The sequence below is a fragment of the Cornus florida genome, unplaced genomic scaffold (assembly GCF_030987335.1).
Source record: "Cornus florida cultivar Cherokee Brave unplaced genomic scaffold, ASM3098733v1 CherokeeBrave_3.0.0_Hap2_Chr09, whole genome shotgun sequence".
In the NCBI taxonomy this organism is placed as follows: Eukaryota; Viridiplantae; Streptophyta; class Magnoliopsida; order Cornales; family Cornaceae; genus Cornus; species Cornus florida.
In genome coordinates, this window is record NW_026775579.1 from 83,740,569 (window position 1) to 83,761,755 (window position 21,187).

The 21,187-nt window shown below is 36.3% G+C and overlaps 4 protein-coding genes across 5 annotated transcripts; 2 read left to right on the forward strand and 2 right to left on the reverse strand.

Moving 5' to 3' along the window:
- Positions 1–211: 211 nt before the first annotated feature.
- Positions 212–10,220, forward strand: LOC132274743 (uncharacterized). 2 transcript variants are annotated; one of them, XM_059776079.1, is made up of 5 exons: positions 212–476; positions 573–683; positions 6,989–7,269; positions 7,411–7,737; positions 9,243–10,220. In XM_059776079.1, exons 4-5 carry the CDS (start codon positions 7,432–7,434, stop codon positions 9,498–9,500), a joined length of 564 nt encoding a protein of 187 aa, XP_059632062.1. In that variant the 5' UTR covers positions 212–476; positions 573–683; positions 6,989–7,269; positions 7,411–7,431; the 3' UTR covers positions 9,501–10,220. The 2 variants fall into 2 exon arrangements, with proteins under 2 accessions (XP_059632062.1, XP_059632061.1); XM_059776078.1 differs by having other exon boundaries at positions 6,989–7,737.
- LOC132273012 (probable aldo-keto reductase 2) lies at positions 1,309–3,936 on the reverse strand. Its single transcript, XM_059774055.1, has 3 exons — positions 3,727–3,936; positions 2,824–2,934; positions 1,309–1,590 (listed from the first exon to the last, which is right to left on the reverse strand). Exons 1-3 carry the CDS (start codon positions 3,934–3,936, stop codon positions 1,309–1,311), a joined length of 603 nt encoding a protein of 200 aa, XP_059630038.1.
- A 292-nt stretch (positions 10,221–10,512) lies between the features above and the next one.
- On the reverse strand, positions 10,513–11,082 carry LOC132273013 (uncharacterized). Its single transcript, XM_059774056.1, has one exon. The coding sequence runs from the start codon at positions 11,080–11,082 to the stop codon at positions 10,513–10,515; it is 570 nt and encodes a 189-aa protein (XP_059630039.1).
- Positions 11,083–16,161: 5,079 nt separating this feature from the next.
- LOC132274740 (probable aldo-keto reductase 2) lies at positions 16,162–19,869 on the forward strand. Its single transcript, XM_059776077.1, has 5 exons — positions 16,162–16,643; positions 16,747–16,947; positions 17,485–17,657; positions 17,747–17,849; positions 19,307–19,869. Exons 1-5 carry the CDS (start codon positions 16,431–16,433, stop codon positions 19,637–19,639), a joined length of 1,023 nt encoding a protein of 340 aa, XP_059632060.1. The 5' UTR covers positions 16,162–16,430; the 3' UTR covers positions 19,640–19,869.
- Positions 19,870–21,187: the final 1,318 nt, after the last annotated feature.

A 21,187-nucleotide genomic window follows, 5' to 3' on the forward strand; every position in this document is an offset into this window, starting at 1 on the left:
TGCAATAGTCCGTGGTTCGTAGGCTACTCGTATTTATGTAGAGTTAGCTATATTTTTCCCATTTTGCCCTCAACCTCTGCATCTGCTTTTACCAAAACACCCTCGTAATTCTTCAGTGTCCCACAGTACCCCTCCTACCTTCCACGTGTCTTTTCATTCGCTTTGAGTCTCACCAGAAGCTTACCGTGGACGTCCCTCTGAAACTCCCAACTTTTACTCTTTCATGTCTGCCTTCCCTACCAATTTGTGTAGTCTCTCACAATTTCACTCTCTTTCTCTCTCTCTATAAAAACCACTATATTGACATATATATATATGTATATATTATACAGGAGAGTAGATGGAGAGAGTGAGGAGGATGAAGTCCGACTCCGAAATGATCGCCCTCATCCAACACCCCCATTAACTCCGGCGTCACCTTCCTCGACACCTACGACGTCCACCGTCCTCTCATCAACGAATTCCTCATCGCCAACGTAGATTTAACACTTTTTACATTCATACGCTCTACGTAATGTAATTAACCCAAAATTTTCACCTAATTAATGAAATTAATTTGTGTTCGGTTGCAGCTTTTCCAACGAGAAGATTCAAATTCGTGGTGATCCGGTGTATGTCCGTCCGGACCACCAGCGAGGCCAGCTTAAAGCGGCTCGACACTAGCATCCCTATCGAAGATCACGGTACAAAACACTTGGCTTTCTCTTTTGTATTATAAATGCAATTTATGATAAAAGATTGATCTTTTCCATTTCTTTCACTGATACATATATGGGAATATGCAAATGAAAGTTAACAAATTGTCTATTTTCTAAATGCATTATTAGTGTCCACGCACTGCTTGATGAATGTCTCAGCCAAAAATTGCTTACTGTTTTCAATATGTTCATCAAAACACAAGAAATAGCAAGGAAAAGTGCTACCAATTATTTTGAAACAAACATAGTAAAGTTTGGCGGGCTTTTTTACACTATTAAAAAGCACATCACACTTCGTTGAAGCATCAAAATATACAGATTGCAAAGTCACAAAGCTGATTTGTTGACATTTGTTTCTGCTGTATTCTGTAGTTTTTACTGCAATACGTATACATACGTTTATATACAAATATGTGCATATACATGAATAACCACACATATGTACATATATATTCTATTTATTATATTCTTGAACACAAGCCAGGCACTTGTGGAAAATACACCTTTTCTGAAAACCAGGAAATATAGAACCCAACGAGTTTCAAAACACTACAAAATCATTACAACACTGGTCCTCGAGGAACTAGAGGAGGCAGAGTCGTGCCCTTATTCACCTTTCCACAAAGACAATGGGGGTTTGTTTATTCGCCCTTCCACGAGGACATTGGGGGAGTGTTTGATTCCCTCCAAGTGATTGAAATGCCCTAAATCTATCACCTTTAACAGTATCAGCTGAAGCAATGGCTTCGGGTTCGGCCATTTCTTCCTTCGTTAGCTTCACGGATAGAGCACCAATGTTTTGGTTAAAGTTTTCAATCTTAGTGGTGCCGGGTATGGGGCACACATCATTTCCTTGCAAGCTGTGATGGGGTGCACGTGCATCCCTTCCTTGCTGCCATAGCATTTATGCTCAACATTCTGAGGTTGGAACTTTGGCAGAACCTGCAAAAGATGAAATATATACTTCAGTGTGCAAGAACTGCAAATGCACAGCATTAAAAGGACTAAATTTAGGCATATTGTCCTACTCCTTGACAACACTGCCTAAGCATGTCATACCTTGATACATCACTCTTTGGAGGATTCAAGGAGGTTGTGGTTTCATGGATCACGGCGAAAGTACTATTGAAGGAGTGATGGAGCAGAGATCAACCCCATTGTGAAGGCGACTCCTTGTCATCACTAGCTAGCAAAATCAAATCTGATGAGGGACTGGAAAGAGATTACAGGACACGTGTTCCTCTTTGAGAGTGAAAATTCACTGGACATTGTGTCCTTATCATCTTAGCTATCCTTCAAATTGTGCTTATTAGGCTACGCATGAGGTCTTATGAAAAATAGCCGCTCCATTTAGGAACAAGGTGTCCTCTCACCATTAAGGCATTAACCCTAGATCTCAGTCACCTCTCTCTTCTCCTCTCGTTCCTCTCCTCCTATAACCACTCTCCTCAAGTTCTTACCGGCATGATTTATACAAATTCAATGCCCACACCTATCATATAAATATTGTTACAAGTGGACATAGATTAACATATTCTCAGTAAACAAATTTGGTTCCTGATCATGATTAAACAATAAGCTTTGTTTTCCAAGTATGTAGAGATTAGAGAAATTAAATGTTACATAGATAAAAACAAGAAGAAGAAAGGAATGGAATCCAGTTCTTGTGGAACGTTAATTACTCAGTGAAGATATTAAGTGAGGATAAGAAATTTTTTGAAAGCTTGATATGACCATTAATGGAAGAGGAGGTCAAAAAGAATATTCTGGACATCCATAATACTATATAGTGATAATGTTAATAATTTTTCTTATGCTCTCTGCTACATAAGTCATTCTAAACTCAAAATATTATGCGTATGCACTAACCTTACGGATGTCACCACTCCGACAACTCCTCAACCATATTGGGACCTGAAGACAGGAATCCTTGTCCTAGAGGACTGTCTGCAACAATCCCAATGCCGAGTTCTCTGCAAAATGAAGGTGGATGATATTAGAACTTAAAATTGTCTGGTACTTCCTAAATTATAAGTTAGCAATTAGCACCGCTATTGCGTTACCTGTGAGTAGGAATAACTTCTTCCTGTGCATCTCTTGTCCATAATGACCACTCCAACTATACAGCTGTTATTGGATGAACTGCATGTGCCCTTCTGATTGTTGCAGCAAAGGCCTCGGATAAACTTATATGCTTTATTTTACACTCTTCAATGAGTTTCTTGAGTTCTCCCATCTGGCATAAACATGAGTGCATGACATAAAACGGATTAGGGATCGCGTAAATACTAAATTCTTGTTTGAAAAAGAGATGCAAATATGATAGGGTAAGAGAAGTATATCTTTAGTGTAATCATACAACTTTAAAAAGAAAATCAAAATATTTTTAACTGCTTCCTTTGGGTTGGGGCAGGTGTAGATAGCCTAGTATTACATTCAAAAGTAAAAAGTTAGTTCATTGACAGAAAGGAAGAATACCAGAAAATATTATGCTTACTAGAACAGGCTAGATTTGACACAGAATAATGAAAAGAATGGTCTGAACTTAAAAAAGAAAAAGAAAAAGAAAAAAAAAAAGAAAGTTGGCCCATACTCGTTTCCACATTTTCAAATTCCTATATCAATCACTAAGCATGAGTGAAAGAAATGGACCACGATCAATCAATTTTTATCATGAATTAAAAATAATACAAAACAGAAAGCAAAGCGAATAGGATGTATGCACTGTGACTTCGATGGGGATGCTAGTGTCAATGCGATGCTGGTAATAGAGATCGATGCAATTGATGACGAGGCGCTTCAAGCTGCCCTCGCAGGTGGCCCAAACATACGCTGGATCACCACGCCCACGTACCTTGCCCTCGGAATGGATGCTACTGAACTTCGTGCCTAATTCAACCCTCTCTAAACCCTCCCAGAGCCTGATCATAAATTAATTTGATCCATCAATTATCTATAATATTACTGTTAATTAATGTAAGTTGACGTGCAAATAGGAGTGAATATATATATATATATATATATGTACCTTGCCAATGAGTATTTCGTTGGTGAAAGGACCATAGCGGTCGGAAGTGTCAAGTAAGGTGACTCCGGAGTTAATGGTGTGGTGGATGAGGGCGATCATGTCGGAATCGGGCTTCGGAGGACCATTGAAGGACATGCACATGCAGACCAGTCCTTGTGCTGATACTTCAAGACCTTGTGAACCTAGCTTCATCCTCCTCACTCTCGCCATTTTCTGTATAGATCTCTGTTTCTCTCTCTATATATATATTTATATATCGATATAGATGGCAACAGAGCAAGTGCTAAGAAGGGTATTTATAGAGAGAGTAAAATTGTGACTAGAGGAAGGCAACTAGGGAAGTGGTCGTTAAAACGAGCCAAGGCTAACTGCTTATGTAATTGCTTCCATTCCCTCCCATCTCACCAACTTTGAATATGGGTCATTGACAGTTCTCTAGACCTTTAAGTCCAATTTAAATGCAAAAATAATATAAACTCTCATGCAACAAATTATTATTTTTTGAACATAACAATTGGGAGTAATATGTTACATTGGGTGTATTCAACGTATTTACTTTGGGTGTATTCAACATTTACTTTTTATCCGCGGGCATCTAGTCTAATGGTATAATTTCCCTTTCTCTCTTATCCTCAAAGAGGAGGGGAAGCCCAGGTGTAAGCAAAAAGTGTGTTAGGATGGGTGTGTGCACTTCTTGCCATCAATATATATATATATATATATATTTACTTATTTTTGCATCTTTAATTTAATAGTACTCTGTATTATATTATTGATGCAATGTTATTGCGTGGTGTAGCATTCTAGATTTAATTCCACTAGATGAAATTTGTATCCCGTTAGTTTACTGAAACCCAATACTTCTTTTATTCCAGATTCTTTGTTCATTCTTTTTTTAAAAGATTTATTTTTGTATTAGCTGTTTTTATTTAATTTTATTACATGACACTTCATTTCAAAATTGATGTCCCCTGTTAACTTAAGAGTAAATTACATTCAGGTCATGAAACACCTTTTTGTCATGGTTAGTGTAGCATAGTGTTAAAATTTATGTGAAATGTCTGGAGTAGAGAGATCTTTGCTCAAGAAGCTTTAAGAAGAGGTTATACCATTGGACTCGAGGCATGTGGTTTGAGAAGCTCTAAGTTCAACAACATGCTAAAGAATTCAAATGATGTATACGAATTTGGTAGGTTTCACACTTCAAATAAACACCGATGTGATTCTCTTATTTTGTGTGTGGTCAAATTCACGCCAATTTAACACTCTTATACTTTGAGAGTATCAAATCGGTGCATTAATTTTGGGATTGGAAAAAGTTTAGTTCACAATTTGTACTAAATTTTATATTTAGTGCCACCAAACATAGCATCACTGACATTGGTAATTTTACACACAATCCATACCAATGTAACACTAACATTGCTAATGAAATTAGTGAATATGTTTCTCCAATTAATGTTCAAACTGGGATTATGAGTATGACATTATTGCTTGCAAGTTGATACCTCTATTATATTTCTGTTCTTGTGTTCATAAATTAGTGCGTTTTAACGAGTCAAGACTAACATTTTATGGAAAAATTAGTACTTTTGAATCCATAACATTAGTCATTATTCTAAGAACATGCATCTTCGATTAATGGGTTGGCAACACTGCTGGGATGAGATAATGGTTGGTATGGTGGTGGAAGCGGTTCCAAATCTTCCTTTGAGAGATAGATGTATATTTGAAATGACAATTATACCCATTATATTTTTATTGTCCCATTTACCATTATAACATATGGAGAAAATTGTAAGGATAAAATTTAAATTTAAGTAAATTTTAAGCATGACATCAGGATGCAATACTGAAGGATTTTTATAAAAAAAGTAGAACACGAATATGGCAGGAATACATACACACACACACACACACACATATATATATATATAATATTATATAAAAATAATAATAATTTTCACTCATTTCATGCACACAAATCATGAATGAAATAACTAATTTGGAGATTTTGGAGATTTAGGGTAGATATTTGTTCTTTTTTGTTCTCTTAAATTATTATTCTTCTAATTAATCCATAATATATTTTTAAATTGTATTGAATCCCATTCTTCTAAAAAAAATTAAGTCACAAAACCACCTTGCTATGTCTTGAAAGTGTCCAAAACGTGTCTTTTTCGTATCCATGCCGTGTCTCAGTTGTCTTAGCCACTTACAAGGAATTTTTTTTTTTAAATTGTTAAGACACTTCTAATATTTCCAAGTCTTCACAAGGAAAAAGTTAAAGAGATAATTTAACAATTACACGCCATTTATGAGACTTGCAATTATTTTGCATGTTAATTTATTATGTAGTATCACTGGAGTCGTTAGCTTAGATGATATGTCTCTTCTTAGGTAATAACTATTGGAGTTAAGCAAATTATATTAAATAAGTGGAGTGTAATAATTTACAGGGGAGCTAGAGCCAAACAAGAAACTGGCACAAGCTAACCAAGCCGAAAGACAAACAAAGAGAAACCCATTACAACAAGCCCAAAACTAGGCAGCCCAGCCCATATAACATGACAATATCAAATAGCCATTGCTAACACATTGTCTATTTTCTAAGTGTGTTATGAATGTCCATGCACTGTTTGATGAATGTCTCGGCAAAAAATGCAACTGTTTTCAATATGATCATGAAAACACAAGAAATAGGAAGGAAAAATACTAGATCATTTTGAAACAAACAGAGTGAAGTTTAGCGGTTGTTGAGCTACATGCTAGTTATATGTGTTAATGTTTTGAGTCTCTTATGTTTCCATAAATACGAATTTGTAAATTATTTACTATTGGCTTTTCCTTTTATTGTTTCTTATCAGTCCTAAGTCACATAAAATGGGAGCGGAAGTGAGAACGCGAAAACGACAAAATTTAAGTCAAACAAAGTGAGACTAGGAGCAAGAGCGCGTGTGAAACATGAGAGTGGGAGCACGCTGGAAGCGTGAGACCGACACCCATTGACAAGAATTATTTGACTTAGCTTATCACTATCATATTGCGCTGATTCTTTTAATACCTTATAAATCAGTTCTATATATTTAGATTACTCTTTCATGAGTAATTCACTTCTTAGAAGGTCTTTTTATATTTTTATTTTCCTTCTGTAAATTACTTAGAAGGCGTCTTAAATGGTCTAAGTTAGTCATTGTACTTGTGTAATTATAGTCACAGTTTTGTCTGATCACACTAAAAATATGCTGTTTTTGTATGGTAGGACCATATGATCATCTTGTGTTCACGACTCTACCCATGGTCGCAAGTTGAGATTGTTGAGGAAAAACCACAGCTATGTCAAGAAACCCCCATAGATTCATGTAAAACAGAAAGTTTTTCCATATTGGCTCCCACTGAAGGTTCATCTAATAATGAGCTAAACTTATTACCGCTAAAAGGACTACTGAGGTGCAGAGTCCTGATTTTCAGAAGGAATGGATATTGCAAGTTGAACAGGTTAAATCAGATGCACCCGAGAAATTGGAGCCTAACCATGATAAAGTGAGTTTGATTCATGAAACAACATCAATATCTATGTCGTTATGCTCTCCTTTCAGTCCTGTAACTTTGCCACGAGATGGTGTATCAGAAGCCTCTCATTGTTTATCAATTATTACTAAAGAAAATGACAAAGTATCACAGGCGGATTTTTCTAAAGATGCAATGCCAATTGAAGCAGTCAGATTTTATCAAAATTCTTCCCAAGCATTTGTTCCTTCCGGAGTTCTGGTCAATTGTCCTCCAAGGGGGATTCTTAAGAGGAATCCATGTGGATGCAGAGGGCTCTACAACTGTCTGAACTATGCTTCGTTTCATCTCCATGCTGACAGAGCATTTGAGTTCTCCAGAAATCAGATGCAATATACTGAAGAGGTAGTTTTGCAGTTGATTAAGGAATTATCATACCTTCGGAATATTTTAGAGAAATCTGATATTGATGGCAATGATCATATTGTACACGTCAATCAGGTTAGTAATGAATGAACTGAATATGCATTTTTTAATATTTATTGCTCTAGCTGTTTTATTTGTATGATGTAATTATTACTATTGCCTGTTCAACCTCTGCAAACTCAATTTGATATTTATGTACATCTGTTGCTTTATGTTCTGCAATTTAGGCATTTACTTTATCTCATGACATGCTACTGACAACTTTTGATAGGTATTCTGAAATAAGAACTAGAAATGTTAGTTAAGGAGAGGACGATTTTATGGTTTTCTGATGATAATATTCTCATGTGTTTTTGTTCTTTCAATCCTTGAGATACTTGTTAGAATCTACAACCATCTTGTTCCAATTATTCTATATTTTCAATAGTGATTGGAATATGCCCTTCAAGCTTGCATAACTTCTGTATATCAGATGATGTACATATTTGCATTATTTATATTATGCGGCTTAGTTTTTCAAACAGGCACTACAAACATACTGTAATCTGAATTCTACAATTGTAAAACTTTTTGAAGAAAATGTGCTGCATTATACTGGCAGATGAATTACTGAATGTAAAAGAACTAAAAGATGTCTTGATGGCAAGACAAGTTAGTTGAATGTTATGGTTGTCGCTAAATTTGGCTAATAGTCGCACATCACTGTGGTGAGCCTAGGCCTTTAAGTTCATAATAAGATGAGTATTAAGATTCAAAGTTGGTAGGGACGGACCTAATGAATTGCCCCCACTGAATTTTTTTTATTTATAGTATTAATACTAGTGAATTTTCTTTTTCTGAATTATATATGAAATTTTCATATTGCCCCCATGAAATAAAAAAAATCCTGTTATTGCCCCCATCACAAATTCCTGGGTCTGTCCCTCAAAGTTGGCCTGCAGAATGTTGATATTTTTTTTGTTCTGCATACATCATTTATGGTAATCCTAACCATATATTAGTCTGTCATCTGTTTTATATCTATTTTTGAAAGTTTAGTTGGTTATTTGTTTGTGCTCCATCAAACTGAGCAATTGATTGCAGTTCTGGGTATGAAGTGGACCAATTTCCATCAGGGTCATCAAAATATATTCTTAATTTATGACGGTGAAATACTGGAATTTTGAGAAGGCTAGTCCCTAGAGGCCAAGGTTGTGTCAGAAAGGAACAATTTCTTTCTATTAGGATGGGAATGAATGTCAGCGGTAACAAACTCAGTTGAGAACTGCAATTGGATTATTGGAAGATGATAAGCATTGCATGCTTTATAGTTTCCATCCCTTATTTTTTTATTTTTTTATTTTTGGCAAAGAACAACGAAATAATGTGTTAAATTAAAACTAATTTTAATCTCCTGGAAGGGCAAAAGTTCATCTTATCTTTGTAGGGCAAAAATTCTCTTTTCTAATTGATATGATTTGCACTAAAGTTCATCCCATGTTCAAGACAAAAATAAATATATTGATAAGAAGCACGGTAAAAGTAATTTATCTATTTATTTTATTTCATTTCATTTTTTTATTTGTTATTTTGAACTTCAGTCAAAAGAAGCTTGCATTAAAGCTTTTAAAGCCGAACAATTGGCAAAAGGTCAGCTCAGCGAACTGAACAGTGATCTGACTTTGGTGCTACTGCTTTTGGAAGATGTGACAAATCTGCTAAGCTTGGTAGTATTATTGTTGAGGACCAATGGCATTTCCCAGCTGAATTTCCTCAATATGTGCAAGACTTTCTCTCCTCTCTTTCTATTACTATGGAGACGGATACTGTTATTTGGCGACAGGGCCCCTTCTCACTGAAAGCTGCATGGAATGCATACAGGGTGAAGAATCAGGTGTTACCATTGGACAAGATTATGAAAGCAGCACTGCAGGCCCAGGGTATCAGTGATCGTCTCTTTCATTATGCAGCATAGGAACCTTTCCTTCACACATTTGCAGAGAAGAGGGATGTGTCTTCCTCCTATTTGCCGTAATTGTTATGCTGCAGCAGATGACAATGATCATCTGTTTTGTTCTTGTTCCTTTGCCAAGTTAGTTTGGAGTGCTGTTTTTGACAAACTGAGCATCAGTGTTGGCCCGTTCTCATCCCTTGACAGTTTGGTGGTCTGGTTTTCTCATCCCTTGACAGTTTGGTGGTCTGGTTTTCTCAAGCCACTGCCATAACTACTTTCAAAGCCAATATCCTTGCATCTGTTTTTGCAAATTCTGTATGGAAGATTTGGACTCATAGGAATGCTGTTCTACACAATAATTGTCGCTCCAAGGTGATTTGGGAGGTGTTGCATGTTAGCAAATGCTCCCCGGAAGAATTGAAAACTGTCTTTTAATTGAAAACTGTCTTTTAATTTGTGTTTGATGTTATTAGTAGAGTTTCTCTGTTGGTGTTCTGGCCTATAGAAATGGGCTTTCACCTTTTTTCTTTCGTTGAGCATTGTCTAACTTGTACATATTTGAAGCTGCATTTAAAGCTATTTATATCCTATCCAATGTTGAAGAATATTTATGTTTTCATGGTGATTATCTGTGAAATTCCTGCATCTGTTGAATCTGCCCTTCTTTTTTAACATGAATTCATAATTAAAGATATTAAATATATTCATAGTATTGAGTACTTGAAAGAGAAAATCTTAGCAACAACTGAAGTGGATTATGCATGGTCAAAGCAAACCTATTTATTAGAAGACAATTGAACCAGCAAGACACAAAATATTCTTTAAACGAAAAGAATATAAAACCATCAAAATTACATCAAACGTTGCAATTACATGAGCACACGTAGCAGTGCAGCATCAAACTAAACTAATCGTCTTCATTGCTTTAGTTCTTTTCTTGCCCTTAAAGAGTAAACCTTGTTAGGAAACCTAACTGATGAAGATCGAGTTCGTCTGCGTCCTGATTTCTCTTCAGGGTGAGAGCTGTTGTGAATACTCGTTTCTTCATCAACCTTTTTCCTCTTTAAATCAATGATTCCAATTTCACCATCCGCATCATCATCAAGATCTTGACCATCGTGGATTCTTTTTGGGGCATAATTTGGTGATGCTCCCAATATTATTTTTAGGAGTGCTATTGCTCGCTCCTCCTGCTCTTCCAACTTCTTTTCCTCTTCCATTTCCTTTTCTCTTTCCTTCTCATAGTAATCTGAAAGCCAAGGGTCCGGGTCCAAGTTTCGACTTGCGCCTGACTTTATTACAGTGATTGAAGTTTTCGGGTTTCTGGCTAACACAATCTTAGCAGAGCACTTGCTGCAGTTGAAGGAGAACCTATATGTTTTGACACCGTCGTCGTCAAACACTGCTTCTTTGCGGGAATTCAACTTGGTGCCTCTGTTGATGTAGTTGCGGCAGGTCCTGCAACGAACGCTAATGGGCATCGCCATCGTCACCAAATCCATTCTCTCTCCCAGCATGATTCTATCTGCTGCAACAATCAAATATAAAGAATGATGCGATCTGCTGCGACAATCAAATATAAAGAATGAGTCGATCTGCTACGTCTAGGGTTGCGAACAGAATGAAACAGAGGTGCAACAGAGTTGTTGGGAAGGAATTAGGATTCGGAAGGAGACTAATGATTCGATTTGCTGCGTCTAGGATTGCGATGAATTAGGATTGCGATGAACAGAATGATGCGAGCGTCTAGGGTTGCGATGAAAAAGAGGTGCAATCAATTATATAAAAAGAACAGAGTTGTTGGGAAGCAATTAGGATTCAAAATCCTTCTGAGCTCTGATACTTAACTAAAAAGAAATCCTTTTGTTCCAAGAAATTAATTACCATATATATAAAATACCCAAACTGGGAATTTGAGACCGACCTACTAAATAAGGGAATGCTTATTTTTTTTTTAAGGGTAAAGTGCATTTAACCCTCCTAAACTTTCAGCAAAAAACACAAAACCCCTCTAAACTAAAAAATACCCCCTAATCTATTAAAAATATACAATTTAAGGACAAAATGAATTGTGGCATAAAAGGTCACCGGAGATGTTTGATTACAAAATTACCCTTTTATAAAAGGACGTCGTTTTAGTGTTTGATGGGCTTCTATTGCGGATGTGTCAGACAAATTGTGAACAGCCAATGATATTTAGACAACTCATTATCACTTTACCAAAACTTCAACGCCAAACAGAGTCAGCGCTGAACCAACCAGTGAAAGCTAAGCTTTGAAACCCTAACTCATCTATTGCAACACCAACATAGCTACTGTACGAACCTCCCCCCTCCTCCCTCTCTATCTCTCTCTTCTGTCTAACCTTCTCTTCCCCTCTCTTTCCTTTTCATGGCCGATGATGGAGGCACTGCTCCGGCAGTGGTCATCGGCGTCGCGAAAAAGCGACCGCAAGGTTGCGGCTACGTAAGTGCATCACAGCTTGGAAAGGTCGACTTCATGGCGACGCATGTCCAAATCTACTACTTGGCGACCTTGTGTCGCCGTGGTACAGGTCTCCAAGTCACCGGAATCGCCCGGCAGCCAGCTCACCACCGCCATCAACGTGGAGAATTTTCCTCCTACCGAGACCTCTGCATCAACAACTTCGGTGTAGCACCGCTCCTCTTTTGCAGGAGATTTTAGTGGTTTGGCCGCTGTTATTGCACCAATTTTTTGGCCGGAGACTTCACTTTGGCCGCTGCGATTGCACCGTTAATGCTTAGATCTTCTCTCTCTATGTCAATTCTCTTGTTTTATTACAGCCAAGAACTTGGGCCGGAACTGGCATACAATGAACCGGGACAAAATTCGGAAGTGGGTTCGAATCCCTGTGTGAGATCGTTCGAGCTATGGAGAGTCGCCGACGAAACGGCGGTTGTCAACGTTGACGGTGATGGATTCAGTTGAGCCACAGTCGATGAGGTAGTGGTCGATCGGAGAGGAGGAGGCTGCGATTGCGAGGTTGATGAAAACAGATTCGGCGGTGGTGGATCGAGCTCGAAACGGATCTGGGGGAGACAAGAAGACGGCTGTGAGAACAAATCCGGCGGCTGTGTGTTGAGCTCTAGTCCGGCGGCTGTGTGATGAGCTTTTGGTAGGCGCGGTGAGCTTAGAGATGGAGAGCTCGACGATGGTTCACGGGTCCTATCCCGGACCTGTCTCAGAATCTCTTCGTTTTGCAGCTCTGGGACATTCAGTTCACCGGTGTCGTGCCTCCGACGCTGAGTTCTCTTCCCAAATTGGTGAATGTCTCATTGCAGAACAATAAATTGCAGGGTCCAATGTCTGTAATTTGGGAAAGAATTTAGACATAGAGAGAGAAAGAGGGTAGGATTGGCATTTTCAATTTACAGCATATGCAATTGACTATTTTACGGCCAAAATTTACTGGAACAGTGTTACCTGGCTTATTTTTGCAAAAAGTGTGATAGTTTAGGGGATTTTCTGTTAAAAAAATAGTTCGGGGGGGTTTTTTGGAAGAAAGAGTAAAGTTTAGGGGGGTTTTTTGCACATTACCCTTTTTTTTATTATTTTATTTTTTGCATACTTGATCCATGGTAATCTTAACCAGAAGATCATATTTAAGACAGATGGAAAAGTTCATCTTATATCTGATCTGCACAAAAAGTTTTGTCTTATGTTTAATACAAGTTCATGTGGAATGTTATTTTTAATTAGTTACTACTAATTCTACGTTTACCGTATGATTTTCTTAGGCAGATTATAGAGGCTATCATAAGGAACCAAGAAAATGTGGTAGTTTACATGGTCACGAACCAAAAATGACCAATTTACGCATAAGCAAGGGTATAAGTTTTATGTTAACTTTATTTTATTTTTTTTCTTACATGTTATGATTAGCCGGAACCATTACCATGTAATAACGGGATGGGTATTTATGCATGTTTGATGAAATGTTGAAAATTTTGGTAGTATTATTAAATGTTTTGACCACATTTACTTTTAAAATACTTGAGATGCGTTATTTTTTTTCAAACGCACACGCTCACAATATTACTATAGTTGGGCTCAAACACTCAACTTCCGAGGAGAGATGGGTAATGCCCATTGGTTGAATGTGTTATGAGTTATAATAAAAAAAAATAAAAAAAAAAAAAAAAATTGTCATGGTTTTAAGATTAAGCTCCATTTGTTTGAGCGTAAAATATTTTTTAAAAAATATTTTTTGTATTTTTTGGTGTTTGGTAGTTAATTTAAAGAAAATCTTTTACGGAGGAAAATAATTTCTCAAAAACAACTTACAATTCATTCTCCAAAAATCATTTTTCGAGCCTATCAATTTCACTCTTGATCTCCTTAACAAAAGCACGTGAGAAAAATATTTTTTGTATTTTTTGGTGTTTGGTAGTTAATTTAAAGAAAATTTTTTACTGAGGAAAATAATTTCTCAAAAACAACTTACAATTCATTCTCCAAAAATTATTTTTCGAGCCTATCAATTTCAGTCTTGATCTCCTCAACAAAAACATGTGACATCGAAATCATTAATCAAAGTACATGGAAGAGTTATATAGGGACCAAAAAGCAGCCTAGAGAGAGTTGAGAGAGAGAGAAAGAGGGCATCTAAAGAGAGAAAGAAATGAACCATTTAATAAAGAGAGAAAAAGATGAGCTGTACTAATGACAAGAAACAAAACAATGGTTAAGAGAGATAAACCCAATACCTACTTTAGGGCGAGAGACACGAGGCAATCTCTCTTTAACAACAATCATACAATTTCATATTTTTGGCATCTTCAATTTGCTTTTATTATTATATTTTTTTGTCATCATTGTTGGCTTAATGATTATAGCCTCTAGAATTACTTTTTAAAATCTAAAAAAATCTCACTTGTTGCATTCAATGATGGAGAGAATTGTTTCGGTTTCGACCTTATCATTTTTTCAAAAATTAATGGATTATTATTATTTTTTTATATTTCTTGTCAAATAATGATTATTGTTGGTATAAAAATAATTAGACCAATTGATGGTACGAGAAAAATTAAATAATCAATGACTCAAATGAGAATTTTAATTTAATTTTAATTAAAAAATACTTTTAGAAGTATATATTTTACCTGAAAAAAGTTGTCAACATATAATCAATGTAACTTTTGCATTTTAAGTGATAAACGGATCAAACGTTTGTCATGTAAGTGATAATAATTTTTAAAAGATTTTTCAATGTAATATTTGGTCAAATCTTAAGGTGTGCTAGTAAAATTAATAATAAAAAATATATATAATATACTTTTGATGAATGTGTATTTATGATTTACTTATCGAAAAAAAAAAAGTGTATTTATGGTAAATAAAACCTCACAGCATAACAAAAGTTAAAATTGAGCCTAAAATTCAATGGTGTCTAAAATGAGAAAAATGGAATAGCAGAACTAATTGTTAAAAAGAAATTAAATACCAAAAATAAGAATTATTCGAACTCGATTACACCTCCAACAAAAATTTTGAAATATTTAACAAGTTTGAATAACACTATTTCGGGACATGGAATTCAGCAAAAAAAGCAGACTACCTCAACCAATTTTCTACTAGTCGGGTCATTATGGATTAGAAATAACGAATATTTTCAGGTCAAAACGGTCTTATCAATATTATTTAAAAAAATGCCTGAGCCTACTGTTTGACCTTCCAATGACCCAAACTACTATTTTTATGGAGAAATTTATTTGATTTTTAGAGCTCATGTGGGCCACCAATCCTATCTTACCTTTTTCACTATAGAAATGATAAGTTTTTGGATCTCAATTGTCGACTCCTTTTTTGAATACAATATGGTTGGACCACATTAGAATTCTTAAAAAAAAATTCGGTAAATATTTCTTTCTCCTCAATTCATTCCCAACCACATTATATTCGGAGGAGTCGACAACGACTCATTTTCAACCACGTTGTGTTTGAAGAAGGAGTCGGCAATTGAGGTCGGAAGACCTATCACTTCTCTTTTCACTATTATACCCACATTTTTTTATGTTGGCCATCATTTTGGAATCATATGGTATCATATGATTCTCCAAACGTGAAGATTAAATTGAATAATATTATATCAGTTCCACGGAGAGGAGATGCCTACATCAATCACTTTGGCTCCCCACATATAGAGAGATTGTTCACAATGGTATGCCCATCGAAGGCCCTAGTAAAACCACATTTAGAAAGCACAAACACTTCTCCTAGAGTGCCATATTAATGGTATCATACACATGCCTGCCACACCCTAACAAATGTAAATATATAAATAAATAAAATGATCAAAAAATATTACTCCCTATATCCAAAAAAAAAAAAAATATCATGTTTTCTTTTTTTGGTCTATTCCAAAATAAATGTCACTTCAAAATTTAACGAATCAAATTAATAACTTTTTAAAGATACGATGCATGTCCCCTTAAAAATTCCCCGTCTACGTCTAAATTGCTATAGGGGGAGTATTTCCATATTAAATTAATACTATTATTATTTGGACCTATTCGTTTGTATGAGAATTTGAGATTAGCCGTGTGGCCGGCCGTCTCCACATGGTGTCGTGTCTCCTCTCCACATTTTGCATCGTCGTTTAGATTGCAACTGAAAGCTGAGTCCAAATGAGAGTGAACAAAAAGGTGTCATCTAACCGTCCACTCTTTCTTTTTCAAACAGCAAAGTAACCAGTCATTCATCTTCCCTACGAGTACTCACAATTTCACTCACTTTCTCTGTCTATATATACCCTGCTCTGTTGCCACTATGTCATATAGAGAGAGAGAGGTGTGTATAATATACAGGAGAGGAGATGGCGGGAGTGAGGAGGATGAAGCTAGGTTCACAAGGTCTAGAAGTATCAGCACAGGGACTAGGCTGCATGGGCATGTCCGCCTTCTACGGCCCTCCCAAGCCCGATTCCGACATGATTGCCCTAATCCACCACGCCATTGATTCCGGCGTCACCTTCCTTGACACCTCCGACGTCTACGGTCCTTTCATCAACGAAATCCTCATCGCCAAGGTATACATATACATACACTTATACATATATTCAATTTTATTTGCAGATCAACTTACGGTAATTAATTAACACTGATATTTTGAATTACTTTATGATCGATCAGGCTATGAAGGGAGGGTTTAGAGAGAGAACTGAATTAGCGACCAAGTTCGGTATCAGCATTTCCGACGGCGGCTTCCAAATTCGCGGCGATCCGGCGTATGTCCGGGCCTCCTGCGAGGCCAGCTTGAAGCGGCTCGACATCGATTGCATTGATCTCTATTATCAGCATCGCGTTGACACTAGCATCCCTATCGAAGTCACGGTACATAACAGTTCCCTTTCTCTAATTTATGACGAAGATTGATCCTATTCCATTTCTTTCACTCATGCTTATTGATTGATATAGGAATTTGAGAATATGCAAATGAAAGTTAACAAATTAATTGTCTGTTTTCTAAGTGTATTATAAGTGTCCACCCACTGCTCGATGAATGTCTCAGCCAAAAATGCAACTGTTTCAAATGTGTTCATCAAAACACAAGAAATAGGAAGAAAAAACTAGCAGTAGGCTGTCTGGTTCTCTTCTCTTCTGTCAATGGACAATTGCATTTTACGTTTGAATGGAATTCATAATTAGCATTAGGTGAACATCTCTTATTTTGAGGTTATTTTAAAACTTGTGTGATCACACTAAAGATTTGCTGTTGTATGGTATGACCATCTTCTGTCCACGTCTCTTCCCTGTAACATATTTTAGTTTTTGAATGTTTCCTTATGTGCGTGCATCTCTTTTTTGAACAAACATCCTATCGAGCGTTCCCTAATCTGTTTTTATGTCATGTGCTGATGTTTATGCCAGATGGGAGAACTCAAGAAACTGGTGGAAGAGGGTAAAATCAAATATGTAGGTTTATCCGAGGCCTCTGCTTCAACAATCAGAAGGGCACATGCTGTTCACCCGATATCTGCAGTGCAGTTGGAGTGGTCATTATGGACGAGAGATTCGGAGGAAGAAGTTATTCCTACTTGCAGGTAAGGCATTAGTACTGCTGACTGCTAACTAATATGTTTAGGGAGAGAGAAAATTTAAAGTTCTAATTTTGTGCACCATAAATTTTCAGGGAACTTGGCATTGGGATTGTGGCTTACAGTCCTCTAGGACAGGGGTTCCTGTCTTCAGGTCCCAGTCTGGTTGAGAAGTTTTCTGATGATGACTTCCGAAAGGTTTGTGCATATAACATTTTGTGTTTTGAATGAATTATGTTTCAGCAATCATAACAAAATTTATCTACATCATCTGTGTAGTATTATGTATAAAGGGTCATCATGATTGATAGTAGATCCACATACACCAAATCAGTCCTCAGAGCTGGGTCCAGCTCGTGAATGATTTGGTATGTATGAATATTCAGAATTTTCTTGTTGTCCTCTTGTTTGCATTTCTTTCTCGACGATGAAAGAACTTCTCATATTATTTAAAACATAACAAGTTTCCTTTTGATGGTTCACATATTCGTAGCCTATCAGTCCTGTGATATCCAGCATGGCGCCAAACAACCTTATAAAAATCAGGTTGTTCCATTCTTTTAGTTTATCCTCCTTTTAGCCTGAGTGATGGTAGAACTGACCCCCCAAAGTCATAATGTTGTTTTCTAAGCTTTTACTAGATTCAACACTGCATAATTTGTTGAAATAGAAAGTTCCTCAACTGTTTCAATTACATCTCTTTGGTTGCAACTCTACTTTATCCAAAACTCAAGATTGTGTTGTTCACTGAGTAATTTTATTTATTATTTATTTTAAGACCATTTCTAAACTGTCCACCGATCACTGAGTGCATTGAGTAATGTTGTTTTCTAAGCTTTGACTAGATTTAACACTGCATAATTTGTTGAAATAGAAAGTTCCTCAAGGACCTCAACTATTTTCATTATATCTCTTTGGTTGCGACTCCACTTTATCCAAAACTCAAGATTGTGTTGTTCACTGAGTAATTTTATTTTTTTATTTTGAGACCCTTTCTAATCTATCCATCGATCACTGAGTATATTGCATGCGGACATCAAAATTATATTTGATAGTTGTCTTAGTTAACATCATGCCGGTAGGACTTAAGGAGAGTGGTTGGAGGAGAAGAGGAGAGAGGTGAGTGAGAGAGCAGTCCCCCGTCTAGGGTTAGTGGTGACTGGAGAGAGGACCCCTTGTTCATAAACAGAGTGGCTATTTTCGGATATGATCATATGTGTAGATTAAGCACAATATAAAGGAATAGCCAAGATGATAAGGGCACAATGTCAAATGCATTGCCACTCACAGAGAAAAATTTGTCCTGTAATCTCTTTCCAGTTCCCCCCTCAGATTTGAATCTGCTAGCTAGCGGTGACTACCAACCGGGTAAAAGGGACATAGGATAACAAGCAGTGGCTTCAAGTATTGGACATAACTGCTTTGGCATTATCACAATGATATGATTTCCATTCCCTCTCTCCTTAAATAGTACTGCCTTCATGATATATCAAAACAAAACCACCTTCAAGCCTCCAAGGAGTTGTGTGAGTCGTGTGACTTGCTTACGTGGTGCCTACATGTTAAGGAGTTGGACAACTTACCTAAAGTAGGCCCTTTTGGTGCTGTGTGTTTGAAGTTCGTTTACACTGAAGTATATATTTCATCTTTTGCAGCATCTACCAAAGTTCCAACCTGAGAATGTGGAGCATAACAAAAACTTATTTGAGCGGGTAAATGCTATGGCAGCAAGCAAGGGATGCACTCCATCACAGCTCGCATTGGCCTGGGTCCATCACCAAGGAAATGACGTGTGCCCCATACCTGGCACTACCAAGATCGAAAACTTTAAACAAAACATTGGTGCTTTATCCGTGCAGCTAACAAAGGAAGAAATGGCTGAACTCGAAACTATTGCTGATGCTGTTAAAGGTGAAAGATTTGGGGGCGTTATAATATCTTGGAAGGAATCAAACACTCCCCCATTGTCCTCCTGGAAAGATGAATAAACACGCGAGCCTGCCTCCCTTAGTTGCTCGAGGACCATTGTTGTTGTGAGTTTGTAGTGTTTTATCATGGTGTTCAGAGATGGTGTAATTTCTTTAAGTGCCTAGCTTTTGTTGAAAGAACAAATATCTAAAATACATATGTGCCTATGTGTGAGTCTAAATAAAGACAATGTTAACTTTTTTGTACCTCTTGATCCTCAATTCACTATATCCTCATTTGTATTTCTATATTTACCAAAGTTAAAATCCATATATTCAGTTTTATTTTTGCTTATCTTAAACCTTTTTAATTCGAAAACTTCCCTCCAAACCTCCGATTTGGCATTGACTTCTTCTCCAGTCTCATACTACTTGGCACTCTATAATCCACTACCTTTCTATCTTTCAAAAAGTAGGTCATAAACATAAGACCTAAGTATGGAAACAAGCAAATGCTCACACTACAAAAGCACACTACTCTGTTGGAACTCAACCTAATTGCTTCCATGAGGAAGAATTATCGAGCTCATAGTCTGTCGGTGTAACCATAATTAAGTTTAGTTTCATTGTCAAATTAGTTAATGTGAAACCTAAATTCCTTTTACGTTTGGTTTCAAAGAATTTTTTTTATGAAAGGAACATAAACCACATATGAAAAGAGAGATTTTGGGTCATTTTTTAGCCTCCTCCATACCATTATAGTACAAATTTGGGTCATTTATCTTAAAAATTAGAACCATTGTATTTTACTCTCCTTTTAGAACATAAGTTGTGCCTTGATGACTTTCATTAAGAAACCACATGTGACCCAACCCATCTATGCTTCAGCTGAATTATGAATATAAACATGCACTACCATCTGTTCCCTTTTGCACATCTCATATATGTAATAAAAAATCGATTTTTTGTTTTTTGGTAGTAGTAGTAGTTGGTTTGAGCACTTAGATTAATCAGTTTATAATTATAGAATGAAAATTTTATTACGGTGAGAGCATTCGCACTAATCTTTCCGGATTTTGGCTCTTTAAAAATACCATTTCAACTTTTTCAAGAGTCACGTTAGCAATCCTAAGAGCCACATCGGCTACTTTCGCTCTCTAAAAACAGTTACTCCATCAGGCTCTCTGAATTTACGCTCTCCAAAAAAAAAAAAAAAAAAATTATTTTATTTTTTGGAACTTTTTCCTAACGGTTATATTTTTTATCTTATATAATGAACACTCACTATATGGGTTAAAAAATAAGATTAATATTATAACTTTAAACATTACATTATCCATTATATGGATTAAAAAATATACGGCTAATATTATAATTTTAAACAATACATTATCCATTATATGGATTAAAAAATTTAGGATTAATATTACACAACTTTAAATGATACGTCATCCATTATATGGATTAAAAGTTAGGATTGATGTTATGTTTCACAATATGTCAACTTTCTAACTCAAATTCAGTACCTGTTTGACTACGAAATACCTCTTTAGCTTGTATCATCTACACAAAAAATTTAAGAATAAATTAAAAATCGAATATTTAAAATATTTACAAGTTATATTTATA

Excerpts from the sequence above, each read along its gene's own strand:
- LOC132273012 (XM_059774055.1), bottom strand. The coding sequence starts at position 3,936 with ATGGCGAGAGTGAGGAGGATGAAGCTAGGTTCACAAGGTCTTGAAGTA. Across the intron at positions 2,935-3,726 it reads ACGAAATACTCATTGGCAAG|ATGGGAGAACTCAAGAAACT; the intron begins GTACATATATAT and ends TGTTTATGCCAG. Across the intron at positions 1,591-2,823 it reads CAGTTCATCCAATAACAGCT|CAAGGAAGGGATGCACGTGC; the intron begins GTATAGTTGGAG and ends ATGCTATGGCAG.
- LOC132274743 (XM_059776078.1), top strand. The coding sequence starts at position 7,303 with ATGTCGTTATGCTCTCCTTTCAGTCCTGTAACTTTGCCACGAGATGGT. Across the intron at positions 7,738-9,242 it reads ATATTGTACACGTCAATCAG|TCAAAAGAAGCTTGCATTAA; the intron begins GTTAGTAATGAA and ends TTTGAACTTCAG.
- LOC132273013 (XM_059774056.1), bottom strand. The coding sequence starts at position 11,082 with ATGGCGATGCCCATTAGCGTTCGTTGCAGGACCTGCCGCAACTACATC.
- LOC132274740 (XM_059776077.1), top strand. The coding sequence starts at position 16,431 with ATGGCGGGAGTGAGGAGGATGAAGCTAGGTTCACAAGGTCTAGAAGTA. Across the intron at positions 16,644-16,746 it reads ACGAAATCCTCATCGCCAAG|GCTATGAAGGGAGGGTTTAG; the intron begins GTATACATATAC and ends ATGATCGATCAG. Across the intron at positions 17,658-17,746 it reads GAAGTTATTCCTACTTGCAG|GGAACTTGGCATTGGGATTG; the intron begins GTAAGGCATTAG and ends ATAAATTTTCAG.